Source organism: Chlorocebus sabaeus, chromosome 9, assembly GCF_047675955.1.
Source record: "Chlorocebus sabaeus isolate Y175 chromosome 9, mChlSab1.0.hap1, whole genome shotgun sequence".
NCBI classification, from domain to species: domain Eukaryota; kingdom Metazoa; phylum Chordata; class Mammalia; order Primates; family Cercopithecidae; genus Chlorocebus; species Chlorocebus sabaeus.
The window spans coordinates 54,091,354-54,110,811 of record NC_132912.1 but is presented as its reverse complement, the minus strand read 5'-3'; the positions used below and the strand labels follow the sequence as shown (position 1 = coordinate 54,110,811).

General features: G+C 56.3%; 1 protein-coding gene across 4 annotated transcripts in view; it reads left to right on the top strand.

Moving 5' to 3' along the window:
- The window catches only part of LDB3 (LIM domain binding 3), a 69,490-nt gene that overhangs the window by 2,860 nt on the left and 47,172 nt on the right, over window positions 1-19,458 (top strand). For 3 of the 4 annotated variants that reach the window (XM_073019012.1, XM_073019013.1, XM_073019014.1), the window contains exons 3-5: window positions 8,279-8,430; window positions 8,975-9,050; window positions 10,349-10,716. In XM_073019012.1, coding sequence (XP_072875113.1) covers window positions 8,279-8,430; window positions 8,975-9,050; window positions 10,349-10,716 — 596 coding nt within the window. Of the gene's footprint in view, window positions 1-8,278; window positions 8,431-8,974; window positions 9,051-10,348; window positions 10,717-14,935; window positions 14,959-16,338; window positions 16,543-19,458 lie in introns of all 4 variants that reach the window. The other variant, XM_073019015.1, reaches the window with a different exon arrangement.

Here is a 19,458-nt window from a genome sequence, read left to right as displayed (position 1 = left end):
ACCTGTCCCCTCTCAGCTGCAGGTGTGTGCTGCAGCTCCTCCTGGAAGGACACAGGCCACCTGCAGGCTGGGTGGTGGCTCCCGGGGGTCCATGGCAGCAACCTTGGGGCGGCAGCAGCCCCTCAAGGCCTCCCTTCAGAGGGTCTCCTCTTGCGGACTCACAGAGAAGGGGATTCAAGAGGGAGACCGGGAGCGGAGGGTGGCAGGGAAATGCCTTTATTTATCCTGGACAGGTGTGGCTGGGCCTGCAACATGAGCTGCCCTTTCACCCCACCCCAGCTAGTTCTCCAGGAAGTGGGGAGGGGGCAGAAGCGCAGAGAGGGAGCAGCTCCAGAGGCCCAGCCCGGACTCTGCCCTGGCAGCTGGCCAGAGGCCGGGACCTTGGTCTGGGCTCTCGCTTCTTCACGCCTCTCATGCCCCCACCTTGGGGAAGACGAGTATGCTTTGTTAGGCCCCGCTGTTCTCAGCTGTGTTGCCTCAGAAGTCGGTTTACCTGCTCAGCCTCAGTTTTTCTCACCCTTAAAATGGGGATAGCAGGCCGAGTGTGGTGGCTCGTGTCTGTAGTCCTAGCACTTTGGGAGGCCAAGGGGGCGGACCACTTGAGGTCAAGAGTTGGAGACCAGCCTGGCCAACATGGTGAAACCCTGTCTCTACTAAAAATACAAAAATTAGCCAGGTGTGGTGGCGCATGCCTGTAATCCCAGCTACTCAGGAGGCTGAGGCAGGGGAATAGCTTGAACCCAGGAGGCAGAGGTTGCAGTGAGCTGAGATCGTGTCACTGCACTCCAGTCTGGGGAGTCAGGAAAACTCCCAATCCGGGGAGGCACAGCCAGTTGGAGCCACCCAGGCAGGCAGGGAGAGGCTTTTTGAATGAGAAGACGCCCATTTATTTATCGGCCAGGGTGGAGTTGGGGAGTGGGACCATGGGAAGACAGAAGGTTCCAGTGAGAGGGTGAGCATGAGCAGAACCACAGGGGAGGCCAGTCTCACAGAGTGAGACTCCATCTCAAAAATACATCAATAAATAAATAATGCCTTCCACACTTGTGGGAGCTCTTTCTAACAGGCACTTATGAAAACTTTCCACCTGGTGTCTACCAGGACAAGTTGTGAGACTGGTGGAGTTAGGGGGCTGAGCCTGGGCCCAGGAGGGGCCTGCCTCTCTACTGGAAGCCCTCTGTCCCTAGGGTCTCAGGCACCCCACCTGCAGGCTCACCTGGAGCACCAGCCCAGAGGCCTCTCCTCCTCTGTGGGTTTTGGTTCCAGTTATTTATCAGACTCTCCCAGCTGTGGTGGGAACATGCTGAGGACAGAGGGTCTCTGGGGAGAGGAAGGGGGACAGGCTGAGACTATTCTGGGGTAGCTGTGCCAGCAATGCCTGGAATTTCAGGGCCGCTGGAGCACGCAGTGCTGTTTCTTGGGCAGCTCTTAGCAGTGCTGACAGGCCATGCTGTTTATAGCTGCACTGAAGGTCAGGCAAGCCTCCAAGGGCTTCTGTGGGGCTGGCAGGAGCCTCCCCGGCAACATCCATCTATCAGCAGGGGAAGATAAGCAGCCAGAGGCTCGGAGGCTCCCAGCTGGGGAATGTATTCTTAGAGGTCCCCCAGGCCAGGTCCTCCCTGCCGCTCGGAACTGTATCTAACTCTGTGAGGGATCCAAAAGGAGAGGACATGAGCCTAGCTGGGTTCTGGGGAATGAACTGGACCCTTGGAGGCCTCCAGGCCAGGACACCGTGCAAGAGCAGCTGCATGAGCAGCCCCAGGGCTCCGGGGCTACAGGCATTGTGGGGTTGCCAGTGTCAGGACTTCAGGGCTAGAGAAAGACTGAGAAAGACTGGGCCAGGCCCTGCTGGGGGATAGCTCCCCAATTCCAAGTCTCCTTCCCTTTCTACATCATCCCCTCTCATCCAGAGGCTGCCCCTGACTGCAAAGACCCTCCCCCACGCAGAGCTCTCCTGCCCTCAAACGCAGCTTTGTCACCCCTTTGGGACCAGGCTCCACCTCTGCCCAGGAACCATCCTTGGATGCAAGAATGGGCCTTGCTGGGGGCCCCTGAGAGCCAGCGCCCCTGAGGGCATTTTAGTGGCCACACCCAAGCCACAAATGGAACTGTGGACCTGGACAGGAGGAAGAGAGGCGGGAGAGACTCAAGAGACACTTGAGGAAAGCCAGGGCAGGTGTGGTCAGTTAGAGGGGGGCAGTGACCCCTGGCTTTGGACACAGAAGGTCATTGATATGCGTGGAATAGTGGGGGCCAAAGGCAGATGGCTGTGTGTGAGCAGGTGGGAGGCAGTGGCATTGGGGGCAGGATGTGTGGGTCACCTCCTGGAGGAGTCTGGAGGTGCAGAAAGGGGACATGACAGGAGCCAGTTGGAGTCACCCAGGCAGGCAGGGAGAGGTTTTTTGAGCATTGAGGAGACTCCTGCTTATTTATCAGCCAGGGTGGAGTTGGGGAGTGGGACCATGGGGAGACAGAAGGTTCCAGTGAGAGGGTGAGCATGAGCAAAACCCCAGGGAGGCCAGATGGGAAGGCAGCAGAGCAGGGCAAGACAGTAATTTAATCATACAATGAAAATGCACTTTGTCCCACCCGCCCCAACCCAAGCAGGCAGCCTGGGAGTGTGGGGAGGGGGAGCTGCTGAACCCTTCCTACTTATCTGCCACCTGCCCCAGCCTCCACCCACCACATCTACACTGGCAGAACTAGAAGGGGAGGAAGGCAGGGGCCTGCCTGGTTTGAACACTGGGAGTGAATGATGGCCAGAAACGTCTGCAGAGCCCAGCTGCTCTCTCTGCTGCCAGAGAACTGGGGAAATAGGAGCCGATGGCATGGGTGCGTCTGAAGCCTCACTGACGCCTTCTTTCCCCTGGACCCTGTACAGAACTTTCCTCCCCTCCCCCCGACACCCAGGCCCCTCTAGGGCCAGCAGGCTGGCTCAGAACTGGTCAGCCAGGGCTGGCCCCTCAAGCCCCACCCTCTGCCAGCTGTGGATCTTGTTTCCTGTGGAGCCCGGGGATGCAGCCAGCCAGCCTCGCACCTTCTGAGGGTAGCGGATGGGGTCAGCATTGTGCCTCCCTGGATTGGGAGTTTTCCTGAAACTCTCTTAGCTCTGCACCCTCCTTACATAATCCCCTGTTTAACGACATAATCCTCACAAAAATCCCGAGAAAGGCATTGTCTCTCTTGACACTGGAGGGCTTGGAGGCTGGCACCGAAGCCAGGGGCCCGGCCCATACTGGCACCTGTGCTCCTCCTTTGCTGCCTCCCTGCCCCCCAGCACTCACAGGTGGCTCTGGCACCAGCCCTCCCTGGGCTGCCCTTGGGGGTGCCCTAAGACCTTGGCCCAGCAAGGCGGAAGGGCTCCTAGGGACAGGGGGCTGATCTTGGCCTCCAAACACCTGCAGCCTTTCTTGGGGGCTTTGGAGACAGGAGCTTGGTGCTCCACCCTGAGGCCATTCTAGGCTGTGCCCAGGGTTGGGTTTCCAGGGTTTAGAGGGGCCCATTGGCTGGAGAAGACTGAAATGTGAAGTGGGAATGAAACGCTCATTCAAGGGAGGCGTTTAAATGCTCAAAGGCGGATAGAAAGATCCAAAAGAAAAAAAACCGCAGCTCCAAGGATTTGGGTGCTTTGGGCCCTTTCTGAAACACACAAAGGAAAGAGGAGGATGGAGTCAGACAAGAGTGATGCGGAAGCATCGTGAATGGAGTGCACTCTCCATGAGCCCTGGGCTCTGGGCAAGGGTCTGAGGGTGCCCCCCTCCAACCCACCCAGGCAGGCTGCTCCTGCAGTGGGGTGAAGGCATCTGATGGCTCTTGGTCATCCATAAAGTGCCTGCCTCCATCCTGCCTGGAGCACCTCCCTAGAGGAGGATATCAGCACCCCCAGCCCCCACCCTGAGGGATGTTGGACCCTCCTCAGGGCAGCCAAAGGCCAGGCCAGCTGAGCCCTGACAAGCAGACACAGCTGCACAGGAGAGGCGCCAGGCAGGGGATCCAGCTCAGCCACTCCCCTCTGGTCAGAGGCTTGGCTACTGACCAGACCCCAGGAGGCTGAGCTCTCCTTGCTAGCAAGCATCCCCCGAGCCCATACCTGAGGATGAGGGAGAGCCAGGCAGGTCCAGGTGAGGGGAAGCGAGGAGACCTGGCGGGGAAGGCTGGTGCCAGCTGGCCCACGCCTGTGAGAGAAAGATGTCTCTGAGGCACCTCCAGAGGGAGGACAGTCAGATGGCCCTGCAGAGGGCCCTGCTGATCTGGCCCCCGCCTCTTTTGGACGTCATTCTGGTGCCCTTGCTCATGCTGTCATCATGATCTTCTGGACACAACTCCCATCTTTCCTGTCAGTGTCTCCTCTGTGACCAAGGTTGCAGCCCTCCTGCGTGGGGTCTTCAGTGACCCAGCCCTGCAGGGGTACAACCCCTTCTCTGTAGGTGAGCATTTGGGGGAGCCCTGCCGTGAGAGAGCCTTGCTGTGGGAGTGTCCTGCTGTGGGGGAGTCCCATGGGCAGTTCACTAGGACAGAACAGGCATTGCAAAATTCGCCCTGGACGGAAGTATGCTGGTGCCTGCAGCTTTCTTTGAAATGCCTGGCAAATGAGATGGACTGGTGGATGTGGAGGGATGGAGTGTGATAAAGCAAAGAGAGTGAAATGTTATGGTACAGCCATGGTGGCGGGTGTTCAGCTGTGCACTTTAGAATGTTTTCTACTTTTTCTGCCTAGAAATCTGTAAAAATGTCTATAATAAAATGTTGGGGATCACATAGAGGAGTAGGGAAAGTCGATTTTCTGCAGGACAGGCCTGGCTGGGCAGCTCAACTTGCCCCCAGGAGTCCCCTCTCAGTCTAGAAAACTGTTTTGCTTTCCCATGCTGATGTTGGTTTTTACCCTTTGTTCACCTCTACACTCAAGGCAGCAACACACTCCTATCATTAATAGAAGCTATGGCAATGAGTTTGGGGGTAAGGGCTAAGTGTATTTTAAGAAATCTCAAGTAGCTCTAAGATGCCCCTGTGGAGCCTGGAGGGCAGGCTGGACTTTGCAAAGCAGATGCTGTGGCTTCCTGGCAGTCCAGGCATCTGTTTCTGTATTGTCCTTTCCTGTCTCTGCAGATTCCAGGGCTGGGGAAGGGGCGCTGTGGACACAAGGTGGCCAGTATTTTAAGAGGGCACCACAGGCTGGGTATGGTGGCTCATGTCTGTAATCCCAGCACTTTGAGAGGCTGAGGTGGGCGAATCACTTGAGGTCAGGAGTTGAAGACCAGCCTGGCAAACATGATAAAACCCCCTTTCTACTAAAAATACAAAAACTAGCCGGGTGTGGTGGCGTGTGCTTGTGGTCCCAGCTACTCGGGAGACTGAGGCAGGAGAATTGCTTGAACCCGGGAGACGGAAGTTGCAGTGAGCCGAGATCACGCCATTGCACTCCAGCCTGGGCAACAGAGAGAGACCCTGTCTCAAAAAAAGAAAAAGAAAAGAAAAAAAAAGGGCACCATAGCCCCTAGGGCTGAAATGGCAGGTTCACAGCCATTGGAGAGGGCTGTCCTGGTCTTGCTGTTATCACCCATGTGGTGTCGGGCAGTGTTTCTGTGACCCGTAATGTGGTCACACAGAAACAACTCAGTTCCTGGGCTGCGTCTGCAGAGCCCATCTGGGAATGGGCTGGACACTGGTGACTGGTGACTGCAGAGCATCCTGGTTTGGAAGGGGCTTCCCTGTGAGGGGACTGGCAGGAGCTTCCATCCATGTCTGTAAGCCTAGGGCCTGGCGAGAGGCCCACCCAGGCTTGGCACCTGGGGCAAGGGACTGTCCCCAGAGCCTCTCTGGGCTCCTTCTAGGATGGTTCTCAGGCCTTGGCCTGAATCTAGCTTCTGCCAACACTAGGAGCTGGCTTGGTCCTTGGGTTATAGCCAGGAAGGTGACTGGGATGTGCCCAGAGAGGCCCAGAGGACCGGCTGGTGGGCATGTTTGGGAGGCAAAGGCAAGGAACACCTCCAGCCACAGGTTGTGGGGGGTGGGGTCCAGAGCCTCCTCTTTCCTGTGATGTCACTGAAGGCCAGGCCTGCATGGCACTCCTCATGATGTCATGGGGGTTGGGGATTTCCAACATGGTGTGGTGGGAGTCAGGTCATAAAGTCATTCTATGTGATATTAGCAGGGGCCAGCACATTCCATATGATGTCACAGGGGGACAGCCAGAGTCTCTGGCATTCCATGAGGTATCTTTAGGGGTGGGGCTGCTAAGGTCACTAGGGGCCAGCCATCAAGCCATTTTAGGTGACATCATTAGACCCTCTGGAATTTTGCATCTCATGTGACATCACTGTGGGCAGGGCTGCCACAGCATTCAGTGTGCTATTACTGGAGGCCGGGCGTGCAGAATTTGGCATCGTGCATGATGTCACCACAAGTGTAGCCTGAGCCATCATGACATCCCAAGTAATGTCCCAGAAGGTGTGGCCTTCCTGAGATCCCATGGGGAATTCCCAGGGTGGAGTTGCAGTGGCATTCTGTGTGGTTACACTGAAGATGGGGCCTCCAGAATGTAACATTCTGTGATGTTATTGGGGCTCAGGGTTTGGGAACTGGCTCCCAAACCTGCACCCCGCCTCCTGGAGGTATGACGCCAACTACAGAACCCTAAGCCCTGCCCCATTTCCCAGCCAATTTTGCTCACCCAGGCAGGGTTGTCAGCTACCTCACCATCTCCACATCTGCCAGGTAGCACAAAGCACCGTGCACTAAGATGTTTTTGAGTGGGTGCATTTATCCTGCCTTTCAGCCTGGCAATGTCTCTGGGATGCTGCTGTATCTTAGCTCCTGCATCTCTCTTTTCTCCTGGATTCTGAAAAGTGCTCCATAGCTTTACAGGGTACAGGGGTTATAAGAGGCTAACCAAGGTTACAAATAGCCTGCATTTTTTTTTTTTTTTTTTTTTTTTTAAGACAGAGTCTCGTTCTATCACCCAGGCTGGAGTACAGTGGCATGATCTTAGCTCACTGCAACCTCTACCTCCTGGGTTCAATCAAGGGTTCAAGTGATTCTCCTGCCTCAGCCTCCTGAGTAGCTGGGACTACGGGCACACGCCAGCATATCCAGCTAATTCTTTTGTATTTTTGGTAGACAGGGTTTCACCATGTTAGCCAGGCTGATCTTGAACTCCTGACCTCAGGTGATCTGCCTGCCTCTGCCTCCCAAAGTGCTGGGATTACAGGCATGAGCCATCACACCTGGCTGCCTGCAAATTTTTCTTTTTTCTTTTTTCTTTTTTTTTTTTTGAGATGAAGTCTTGCTTAGTCACCCAGGCTGGAGTGCGATGGCGCGATCTCGGCTCACTGCAAGCTCCGCCTCCCGGGTTCAAGCGATTCTCCTGCCCCAGCCTCCCAAGTAGCTGGGACTACAGGCGCCTACCACTGCGCCTGGCTAATTTTTGTATTTTTAATAGGACGGGGGTTTCACCATATTGGCCAGGCTGGTCTCGAACTCCTGACCTTGTGATCCACCCACTTTGGCCTCCCAAAGTGCTGGGATTACAGGCGTGAGCCACCGTGCCTGGCGGCCACCTGCAAATTTTTAAGAGACAGGGTCTCCCTCTGTCACCCATGCTGGAGTTCAGTGGTGAGCGACCATAGCTCGTTGTAACCTCAAACTCCTAGGCTGGAGTGACCTTCTCACCTGCCTCCTGAGTAGCTAGAACTACAGCCATGCACCACCACACACTGCCAAATATTTTTATTTTTGTAGAAACAGGGTCTGGGCTGTTACCTGGGCTGGCCTCAAACTCCTGGCCTCAAGCAATTCTCCTACCTCAGCCTCCCAAAATGTTGGGATTACAGGCATGAGCCACCATGTCAGGCAGCCTCCAAACCTTAATGGCTCAGCACAACAAATGTTTCTCATTCATGCAATGTCCAATACAGTGTTCCCTAATCATCTCTCCTCCTCACCATGTCCTGCATTCAGTCAGTCAACAAGCAGAGAGTGTGCAGGACCACAAGGATGGTTGCTAGGGGCAGACCTGGAAGGGGCATACATTGCTTCCACCCTCATTCCAGTGGCCAGAGCTAGTCCCAAGGCCGCAGTCAGACACAAAGCTCTAAGCAATGTGGTAGTCATGTGCCGGAAAGAGGAACTAGGCTTGGTGAGCAGCTGGTACTGGCCGTAGCGAATGAAAAACAAAATGACGGCTTCTGCTGAATATTCCCGAGTGACTCTTCCCCAGGAACTGGCCCTTCCTCAGGACCACCTTCCTTATGCTCACCCCCCACCTCTGCTATCCAATCAGATCACACCAGGCAGCAAGGCAGCCCAGTCCCAGCTCAGCCAGGGTGACCTTGTGGTGGCCATTGACGGCGTCAACACAGACACCATGACCCACCTGGAAGCCCAGAACAAGATCAAGTCTGCCAGCTACAACTTGAGCCTCACCCTGCAGAAGTAGGTGGGAGCTCTCCAGAGCAGGGGGCGGAGGCTTGGGTGTGGGCATGGGGCAGGGGCCAAAAGAGGGATAGTCCCACAGCAATTGAGTGGGCCTAGCCCTGGGCTACAGAACTGTGCCGGAAGATAAGGACAGCCTTGGGTCAGAGGAACAACCAGGCCCAAGTCGCTGTCAAGCACCTAGAGGCAGACATTACTGCCTCACTTTACAGATAAGGCTGAGAGGGTGGTCCTGGTGCTGCCCATATGTGGGCCATTGGTCCTGGAAGGCAGGTCTTCCCTGCTTCCACTTTGCCCCGGCATCCCCCAGTGACATAGCAGGGGCCCATGGATGCTGGCCAAAGTGCCCAGGGGCCATGACTTCTCCATCCTTGTCGGGCCCAGGGCCTTCTTGGGGAGATCCAGCCCGTGGGGTGGACAGTGTATCTGGAGCCCTCTGACTCAGCTGCCTGTCTCTCTCTCTCTCCTCACCAGCCCTGCCCAGGCAGGAGCTTCTGGCCCCAGGGGCAACTTCCTCACTTGGTCTCATTTCTGGTTTCTACAGATCGAAGCGTCCCATTCCCATCTCCACGACAGCACCCCCACTCCAGTCCCCTCTGCCAGTGATCCCCCACCAGAAGGTAGGTGCTGACTGCGGCGGCGGGGTCCACTCAGCCCTGGTTCCTGGAGTGCTGGCCCTGGCCAGCCTGCCTGGTCTTTGGCTGGCCCAACTGGGAAGAGGCCGTGGGATCAGCCCTGCCCCATCCCTGTCACTGCTGCAGCTGACCCTGGGGAAGTGAGGCAGCCCCTCGGGAGAGACTTTCAAGCCCCTCTTGAACACTGGATGTGGGAATGAATGCCTGCCTCGGTGCAAGTCACCTCCGCTATGCCTCCCGGCTGGGCCAATAGAAGCTAGCTTGGGCAACAGTGCTCCCAGGAGAGGGGTCACCCTCCCGGCCAGGCAGGGGACGAGCATCCAGGCTCCGATCCTCATTTGCCAAGGGGGCCGGGACTGGGTGACTGCGGCTGAGGCCCAGCTTGAGGAGGACCTCCAGGTGTGGAGGGGCGTGCTGGCTACAGGCTTTCCCCTACCCAGATCTCTCCCTCTGGTTTCCACTTCCCCACCTGCCTCTCCCAAGTGCATGGCCCTGTAGCCCTTAGCATGTGCTGGTGATGGCCTTTGAGGCAGGCACAGGGGAGAAGGGAGGCCAAGCCCTGGCTCCAGACCTCACCACTGCCTGGGCCCTTCCCAAGGCCCCACTAAGCAGCTCAACCCCCGAGGGCTCCCTGCTCAACTTCTCCCTCTGTGTGAGCTGATAGTGACCCCACCTGTCCAGTGGGGCAGATTGGGCAGGGGAATAGGGAGAGGGGAGAAAAAGAGGCTGACAGGGGTGCGGTAGGTCACAGACTGGGAAAGTGGGTGGAGGACTGCTTGGGAGATGCTTACAGAGGTGGACTGAGGGGCCCAAATGTCAGCTACCCACTTCCTCGGCTTCCCTCCTCACCTCCCCACCACCTGCCCACAGCCAGCCCAGGGACCCCATCTCACTGGCAGTGTGGGGTCAGTGGAGCAGGAGTCTGGGCTGTGCTCACTGGGTAGCCACTCTCAGCGGCAGGGGGAACAGACACAGAATGGCCCATCCCCTGACCCCTATACCCACTTCCTCGGGCCCTGAGGGTAGGAAGCTTGGCTTGGCTTCCGTGCGGGGCTTGGCACTCTGCCCAGTTGGATGCCAGCCTCAGGCCAGGCCGGGAGCCATGTGCCTGCCTGCTCCTCCGCCAGTGTCCTCCCCTCCAGGTGCTACACCCAGGTGCTCTGGGCTTCAGGCTGTGGGGCTCGCACTAACGTATCTGTTTCAGGTCCACACAGGAGCGCTGGGACGCGTGTGGCCTCTAACTGCTCTCTTCTCTCTCCCCTGCATGGCCTGCCCTGTGCCAGGACCCCGCTCTGGATACGAACGGCAGCCTGGTGGCACCCAGCCCCAGCCCTGAGGCGAGGGCCAGCCCAGGCACCCCGGGCACCCCGGAACTCAGGCCTACCTTTAGCCCTGCCTTCTCCCCGCCCTCTGCCTTCTCCTCACTCGCCGAGGCCTCTGACCCTGGCCCTCCGCGGGTCAGACTGAGGGCCAAGACCAGCCCGGACGGGGCCCGGGACCTACTCGGCCCGAAAGCCCTGCCGGGCTCGAGCCAGCCGAGGCAATATAACAACCCCATTGGCCTGTACTCGGCAGAGACCCTGAGGGAGATGGCTCAGATGTACCAGATGAGCCTCCGAGGGAAGGCCTCGGGTGTCGGACTCCCAGGAGGGTAGGTAACGGGCGTGCAGCTCTCCACGGGTGGCCTGGGCCACCTGGGTCCTCGGTGCTCAGCAGAGACCTGGTCAGGTGGTCAGAGCGAGGCACTGGCCCCAATCCAGCCAACCCCGAGTCCATGAGGCCAGCAATGATCCTGTGGCGTTTGCCATGAGCCAGGCATGCCAGTGATTTATACGACCAACCACGCTGGGGTGACATGTCGGATTTTGCAGAGGAGGAAACTGAGGCTCAGAGAAGGTTAAGTCACAGTCCGTTTGTCCAGCTACCATGTGGCCAAGCGAGTCCTGAATGCAGGAGACTCTGACTTCCAAAACTTTTTCACTAAGCCGCCCCCCAGAACAGCACAGCACAGCCTGCTTCCTTCAAGAGCTATGCGCCGGTCCCCAGCCCTCTGGGGGGAAGAAGGCAGGAGCAGCGGGGAGCTGAGGGGTGGAAAAGCGAGTTCTCTGGGACTAGGAATGGTCTGGGAAGCTGCCTGGAGGAGGAAGCCCCTGAGTCGTATATGGAGAGACTCTTTGGCAGTGGCATGCAGGGAGCGGGTTTGCAGGAGTGACCTTGGCCAGGGTGGGGTGGCGAGGAAGCAGCACCCCAGGGAGAAAGGGGCTGTGCGGGAGAACAGCAGCCTCACCCCCAAGGTCTAGCTGGTGGGACTCTGGGAGCACAGCAGTTAAAAGCACATGGGACTGGGACACTGTGGAAGGGACCAAGGGATCAGAGTCCCCATACTGGGCCTGTGTTAGCTCCAAGCCCTTCACGCTTGTTCTCTCACCCTAACTTCTACTGCCGCCCTGTGCAATTAGCGTAGCCCTCTCCAGGCAGGGCAGGCTGAGTCAAGGCAGTAGAGCCTAGTGGTTCAGAGTTCCTCCTCTGAATCGTGAAGGAATCACACTATCCATGTCTCAGGGTTATTGGGAGGATAAAGGACCTAACACTTGTAAAGCTCTGAGCTTTGTCTGTCACCCACTCACTGCATGACACCTGGTATCATCACTGCCTGGAGCCACCCAGAAGAGTCACAGTAGGAATCCGGTCAGTCTGGCCCAAGCCCATGCCCTTGCCTTTGCCCTTGCAGCAGAAGGTACCTGTGCCCCATCAGATCACTGCTCCCTGTGGCCCTCAGCTTCCCAAGCTCCCCAGCTGTTTCTGGAATCCTCAGTGAGGCTGACCTCTGGTACTGCATGGTTTGCTTCCCTTAGCCAAGGTGACAGAGTCATATATGCCCCCAAGGTTCCCCAGCGAAGGACTTTTGCCAGAAAACTCAGGGAATAGTAGAACAGATATGGCCTCCTTGTCCCGCCTTTGTTGGGCTGGTAGGTCTTTCTGGTCCTTTCCAGGGGCTGGCCTCAGGCAGGGAGGTCAGCCTCTGGTGGCCTGGGACTCCCAGGAGACCCACCTGCAATGATGATATTGTCTCCCCATAGTGACCCTGCACTCTGGCTATGGACCAGCTAACAGTCCACATGCCTTATCTCTCAGCAACTCTCTCTAACACAACTCTCTCTCTAACTCCAGAGGTGGGCATGATTTTCGCCATCTTATAGCTGGAAAATAGATGCTCAGAGAGAGCAAGTAATTCGCTCAAGATCACACAGCTAGTAAGTGGCAGACAGAACTGACACCCAGGTCTGCCTGACTTCACTTTGCATTGAGACAGGGACTTGTCTACCTGCTCAGGGAAGTGAGGGGCCAGGCCCACCTCTGCTTCCCATAGTGCCTAAAGTACTCTGCTGTTGGTGCAGGGGCTGCCCAGACCCTGATGAATGTGTAAATTATTACTTGGTGCTCAGAGCAGCAGAGTCTGACATTTCCTCCAAGGGATGGTGGGCTAGGGGAGGGTGTGCAGTGGGTGATTCATCCAAAGTAAAAGCTGATGCTGCTGTCCCGGGCAATGCTGGCGGGAAGGGCTGGAGCCTCTGACCTGCGCTGGCCTCTGACCTAGGGCAACCTCTGCTGGGCTGAGGCCACCACCTATGCTAAGTGGGTCAGCAACAGGGTCAGCAAAGGCTAATCCCTGTGCTTGTCCATGGCACACTTCTCCCATGCTAAGCACCTTAGACTCAGGACCTGCTCAGTCTGCACAACCCACCGGTGTGGTAGGCACTACCATCTCAAGAATTAGAATTAGGAAACAGGCTGGGACAGATGGGTAATTTGCCCGGAGTCACAGTGCTAGGAAGAGGCAGGGTCACGACTTGAACTCTGTCCTGTCTGGCTCCAAAAGGAAGCCCCTTCCGCTGCTCTCTCCTCTGGGCGGCTTGGAGTGCAATTCCTTGGCGGCTCGTATCCTCTTGGAAGGAGGAGAGAGAAACAGATGTGGTGCAAGGGCAGACAGGCATGGGCATCCCAGCAGTCCCCTTCTTCTCCTCCCTTCTGGGGCTGGCACTGAAGGGCAGTGTCCCTCAGGCCATTCAGTGCAAGTGCCCCTGGGTAGGTCTTGCATCTTTGGCTCATCTTCCCCAAGACCCGGGCACTGTCTCCTCTCAGATGTGTCTGCTGCAGCCATCCCAGCCCCAGGTCCTGGGTGGGAGAAACTGAGCAGGACGCAGAAATCAATGCCAAAGAAGGAGCAGGCTGCCAAGGCAGGGCAGAGGCAGCCCCCACCTTGCCAGGCAAACACTGCCCTCTGCAGGGGGCCCTGGGCTGGTCAGGGCAAGAAATGACCCTGCAGCTGTCAGCACTGGCCAAAAATGGAGAAGGAATGGGGTTCCTTGCTGGCCCTTTCCTAATATAGCTCCACTTGCAGCTATTTTAAGCCTGGGAGGACAGAGGGAATTTTATCAGTTCTGAGGCAGTGGCAGGCCTGGGGCAGAGCAGGGCCACTGTGCCACTCCCTGGGATGGGGGACTACTGACTTGAGCCTGGCTCCCCAGGGTTTGGCTGCAAATGACCAGGGTCAGGCTGGCTGGGGCCCAGGCTCCCCCAGCTAGAGCCCACACTGGGCAGATTCAAGAAGATGGCAGAGATGACAGAGCCCCCCACCTTTCACACTGTCTCCCTCACAGGCCCCAGACAGGGACACTGGCCACAGGGTCTGCCACTGCAGGGAATCTGCATTTAAAGAAACACAGGACAGACACTGCTTTCCCTACAGAGACCATGCTCTGGGAGGCTCACTCTCAGGTCAGAGTGAGAGGAAGGGCCTCTCACTATGCTGTCCGAGCTGGGCTGCCTCAGCTGGGCGCTTTCCTTCAGAAAGCCTTGAGCTCGGCCAGGCGTGGTGGCTCACGCCTGTCATCCCAGCACTTTGGGAGGCCGAGGCAGGTGGATCACGAGGTCAGGAGATCGAGACCATCCTGGCTAACACAGTGAAATCCCGTCTCTACTAAAAATACAAAAAAAAAAAAAATTAGCCAGGCATGGTGGTGGGCACCTGTAGTCCCAGCTACTTGGGAGGCTGAGGCAGGAGAATGGTGTGAACCTGGGAGGCAGAGCTTGCAGTGAGCCGAGATCGAGCCACTGCACTCCAGCCTGGGTGAAAAAGCAAGACTCCATCTCAAAAAAAAAGCCTTGAGCTCACACTTCTCCCTGCGCCTCCTCGCTCCTCCATCCTGCCTCATTGCTGGCCCAAAGGGCCTTTAGGAGTGGCCCCTGGGGATTGTGCACCCCACTCCCCTATACCCCAAGAGGAGCAGCCAGAGCTGCCTGTGTCTCTTCTGGGAGGGAGAGGAGGTCCGGGTTTGGAGGGCATAGGTAACCCCACGCACACCCTGCCCCCTCACCACCGCAATGCCTGCTCAGGACAGAATTCCAGAGCTGCCCCCACAAAACAGACTCTTAGTCCAGAGATGCGGACAGGCAGGGAGGCCCCTGGCCCTCAGGCTTTTCGATAGCAGCCACAGCTGGTCCTGTCTCCACCTGCAGCTTCCTCTCTGGGATCTATAGCCAGGTTTGTATGTGGGGGATTCATGTATGTGGTACGAGTGTCCCTGAAGATGGACAAGAAAACACTTCTTTTGGCAAAGCAGAGGGCACTGGGGAACGCCCAAGAGGGAAACACTGCTGTGTCAGTCTCTGAACCAAACCGAGGGTCCCAGTCACTGCGACTCCCAGCTCTCAGCTCTCCCTCCTCGCTCCTTGCTCTCCTCACCCAGTGTGGTTTGGGCTGCTTCTGCCTCCACAATGACCAGGCTGATGATGGCCCCGGCGCTCAAACTCCCCCTGGTGGATCCTCCCTCTGACCACCCTGTCTTCTTTGCCCTTTTCCTCCTCAGGTGGTAGCCAACTCTCCAGCCAAGTTAGTATCAAAGGACAGCATGTGTGTGCGCTTGCGTGCCAGCCCCAGCATGTGTCTGCGTGTATCTGACGTGGATAGGGTGTGCCTGCTGGCATGTGTACATGTGTGTGCATATGGATGAGTGGGGTGCACTTGTGCCCCTGGGTGAGCCTGCATGTGTGTGAAGCTGGAGTAGAAGCATTTGGGGGTGGGAGTGGGGGCTCCATTCGATGGTTCTAATTTCATTCCCAATTTCCTGCTGCAGCAGCTGCTTAAGATGCGCCTGGGGTTGGTGACGGTGGTTGGGGGAAGGGTGCACAGGCTGTGCTGCTGCTGGGCCTGTGTGAGCCTGAAGACCTTTCTGTCCTGGCGACCCCTCGGAAGGGCTGCACTGGATCTTTTCTGCCCGGGGAGCACACCTATCCATTGGAGGGAAGAGCCTCCTGTGGGTAGAGGATGGCCAGCCACTCAGCAAACTGGACTTGAGGGGGCCTGGGCAGCCGGAGCCCTGCTCTGAGGAAGAAGCACATTCCCTGAAGCGTCTGGAAGAGCAGAGCTCTGGGCCACCAAGAGGGTGGCCTGCAGGAAGAGCCCCTTCATGGAGAAACCTTGCTCAGAATCCCTGTGGGTGCCACTGGAGCCGCTTTTCGCCTTTGGGGCGTTCTGGACTCAGCTTGGGCTGCTGCTCCCAACCCCTATCCCCAGCCCCACGCCCTGCTTCCCCTGCTGTGTGTGGTGGGAGATCTCTCTGTGCCTGGCAGCCCCTGCAGACCCTGGGAGTGAGCTCAGGCTCAGCCAGGCCCTGCAGGGGATCTGGGAATGCCAAGATGGGCAAGGAAACCCTTCTATGGCCAGGAGTGGTGGCTCATGCCTGTAATCCCAACACTGTGAGAGGCCAAGGCAGAAGGATCCACTTGAGGCCAGGAGTTCAAGACCAACCTGGGCAACATCGTGAGACTCTGTCTTTACAAAAAAAACAAAAATAGTGGCATATGCTTGCGATCCTAGCTACCTCAGGAGGCTGAGGTGAGAGGATCACTTGAGCCCACTTGAGACGTTGAGACTGCAGTGAGTGGAGATCACACCACTGCACTCCACCCTGAACAACAAAGCAAGACCCTGTATCCAAAAAAAAAAAAAAAAAAAGAAAGAAAGAAAAAAGAAAAAAGAAAACCTTCTGCACTGGGCTTTGGGGGAGGGTACCAAGGATTTTCCTGAATAGACCCAGACCACCCACCAATGGGAGACTTATGCAGCCTATAGGGGTTCAGGGCCTCGGCTCTGGGAGATCTCTCTCGACACCCACTGCACCCAGCCCTTGCCTTGGCCACCCATGTAACCACCACCTGTTGCCCTTTTCTCCTCCCCCTCCCTGCCTGTACTCCCCCACCCCTCCCCCAGCGCCGACTACCAGGAACGCTTCAACCCCAGTGCCCTGAAGGACTCGGCCCTGTCCACCCACAAGCCCATCGAGGTGAAGGGGCTGGGAGGCAAGGCCACCATCATCCATGCACAGTACAACACGCCCATCAGCATGTACTCCCAGGATGCCATCATGGACGCCATCGCTGGGCAGGCCCAGGCCCAGGGCAGTGACTTCAGTGGGTAAGCGCCTCCCTCCTCCTCCACCACTCAGCGCCTCCAGAGCCCGAGGGGTCTGGGCCATTGGGCGCCATCGGGACCAGCTTTCTTCCTTCACATTGGACCTCCTGGGGGCATGGCCCTTGGAGGGGAGCCAGCCTTCAGCAGGGTCTTCTGGAACGTGGGTATCCTCTCTTCACACCCTCTCCATGGTCAGCTTTAGGAGAAGGGTGGAGAAATGCAGAAAATGGTGGCTTCTCAAAGTGCTTTTCACAGCCTCTGCATTTTCCCAGGCTCCTTGAGGAGGCTGGCTTAAGAAGAGACTTCTACAGTCCTCTTAACAAGAGGACCATCCTGGAGGCCCCCAGGCCTCTCACAGCGAAGCTGTCCTTTAAGGAGGGGGACGTTGCCAGGTTCTTCCAGCGCTGAGAATTGATTCAAACACACTGGCTGGGTTTCTGGTTTTGGAAGGGGTCTGCAACCAGCTATCCACAGTACTGCTGGCAATCAGTCCCACTAATGGGAGCAATCCCCTCCTCTTTGCCCCAGGAAGCCCGGCCTCAGGGCAGTGGCATTTAAGACATCCTTGGTTCCTGGAGTTCACCCATTAGCTATGGTTGGGGAATTCGAGGGTTGGTAAAGAAAGAGTTGGCTGAAAATCATTTGTGGATGAAAAATGCTAGCAATGCAAACATTCATGCAGACAGACCTCTCTCTGTGTGTTTCCATGTCTCCCTCTCTGTGTCTCCCTTTCTCTGCATGTCTCTGTATCTCCCTCTATCTGTATGTCTCTTTCTGTCTTCCTCCTTGTTGCTCTCTTTTTCTGTCTCTCCCTTTCCCTCTCTTTCTCTCTCTCTCATCTGTATGTGTGTGTGTGTGTGTCTGTCTGTCTATCTGTTGTTTGTTTCTTACACACATACACACAGTTCCTCACTGTTTTCTACTTGGGAATACCACTGTGTTGGCTGATTCTCAATCTGGGCAACATCTTATCCCTGGGTCAGGATAAGAATTGCAGGATCCCCCAGCAATTCAAGGCAAAAAGTCTTGAAATGACAGCGATGTTTTTTTCCAAAGCCAGGAAAACAGATGTAATAAGAGGGATGGAAGGATTAAAAAGTCCCAGAGAACCCAGTTTCACTTGGCCATTCCAGACCCCAGCCCTTGTGGCCGTGATATGCATGCAGGTTATAAAGGGCAGGCTCCCCAGCCCCAAGGGTGGAACAGTGTAGGCTCCCTAGACTCTGCTGGGACTGAGGAGCCTGGGACCCTCTTGGAGATGCAGTACTTCCTCTAGGCCACCAGGGGGCAGAGGTCACCTGTCCTAGAGCTTCAAGTCAAACTCCCAAGGTTCAGAGCTGCTGTTCTTGGCGTAATTCTGGGCAAGGTTGATTGAATTCCATCATTCAAAGCAGAAAATATGACCATGCAAGTTTAAAAACACAAGCATTAGCTCATGTGTACCCAGAAAAACAAGGTTGCCTAAGCCCAAGAGCTAACAGGGATTTCCTGTTAACATTTCTTTGTCATGTGTGTCTTTGGTGTGCTCTTAAAAGTAGTAGCAATCGCCAAAGGGAAGTTCAATGGAAAATAATGGAAGAACTGCTCTTCACTAACTTTCTGTTTCCTGCACGTTGGGAAAACTGCTATCATTTGATCTCACCACTAGGGCATCCATCAGTTTTGGAACTGATGCACTGTTGATTAATCGAGGCTTCTTGAAGGACCTTTCCTATCTCCCTCCTGTCCCCTCCCGTCCCCTCCCTGTTCTTCCCCTGGTATGCCTGGAGAGGGTCCTCTTCTCCTCTTCCTTTTAATGCAGCCACGCTGAGCTGACCATGCCGTGGTGCCAGTGAGTAACTCTCTTGGCCATAACGTGCTCCCGTTTCTGCTGTTAATTTCCATGGTTCCTTCCTCACTGACCGTGTTTTTTCTCTTTTTCTTCCTCCTTCACCCACCCCATTCCAATAACTCATTTCTGACCCTAACCCGGCTCTCTTGTGTGCGCTGCCCCTCTGCTATCCCATGATGGACGCGCACTCACGGCTGGGTTTTCCTCTGCTTGGCAGGGCGTCACCGCTGGCGTAAGTAGACTCCGCAGTGTCTGTCCCGTCATCCGTCTGTCTGGTTGTGGGATGGTGTGTGGGTTTGGTGGGATGTGTCTGAGGACCAGTGGTCAGCCCACGTGCTCTGTCCACGCTCCTCCTCACACCCACCTGTCAGCCAAACGACATCCCTTGCAGCCTTTCCAGGCAAATAGTTGTCTCTTGGGCTTTATCCAAATAATGTCACTGTGGTCACAGAAATCACAGAGTAATGACACTCATGCTGCAGGCCCAGGCTGGGGTACATACCTGTGTTCTCCTTGCCATGCTTTGGGGTGGCTCCCCCCGCCTTTCCTATCTGCACTGCGACAGTGTAGATCTGGACGTTAGAATCCACACTGGGCCATTATTCAGGTCTAGAAGGTGACAAGGTAACCTCTTGGAGGCCACTCCACAGAATCTGCATGGGAAGTGTATCTGCAGGAGCCAGTGCCTGCCATGACCACCCATGGGAGGGGAAAGATGAATCAGATTGGGGACTGCACACAGTGAAGTAAATGCAGCAGTGACCTGATGCTGCAGTGACTGTGGAGTGTTTTCTGTGGCAAGAAGAACAAGCTGAAAGTGGGTCCAGAGAGTGGACTCAGGCCAAGGGCCCAGGACTGCAGGACCTGTTCCATCTTCTCTGCATATATTCTCCCTGAGCCCTGGTGTCATGAAAGGCACAGCAGTTTCCTCATCTGACTGCCAGTCTTGGTCACAGCAGCAACAAGAGTCCCTGGTCTTTGCATGGGGTGGTGGGAAATGAAGCCAGAAATGCTGAGTCCCAAGGGACTCACTCCCGGCAGCTTTCTTGAACCCTTGGAGCCAAGAAAGGCACAGGGGAGCTCATCCT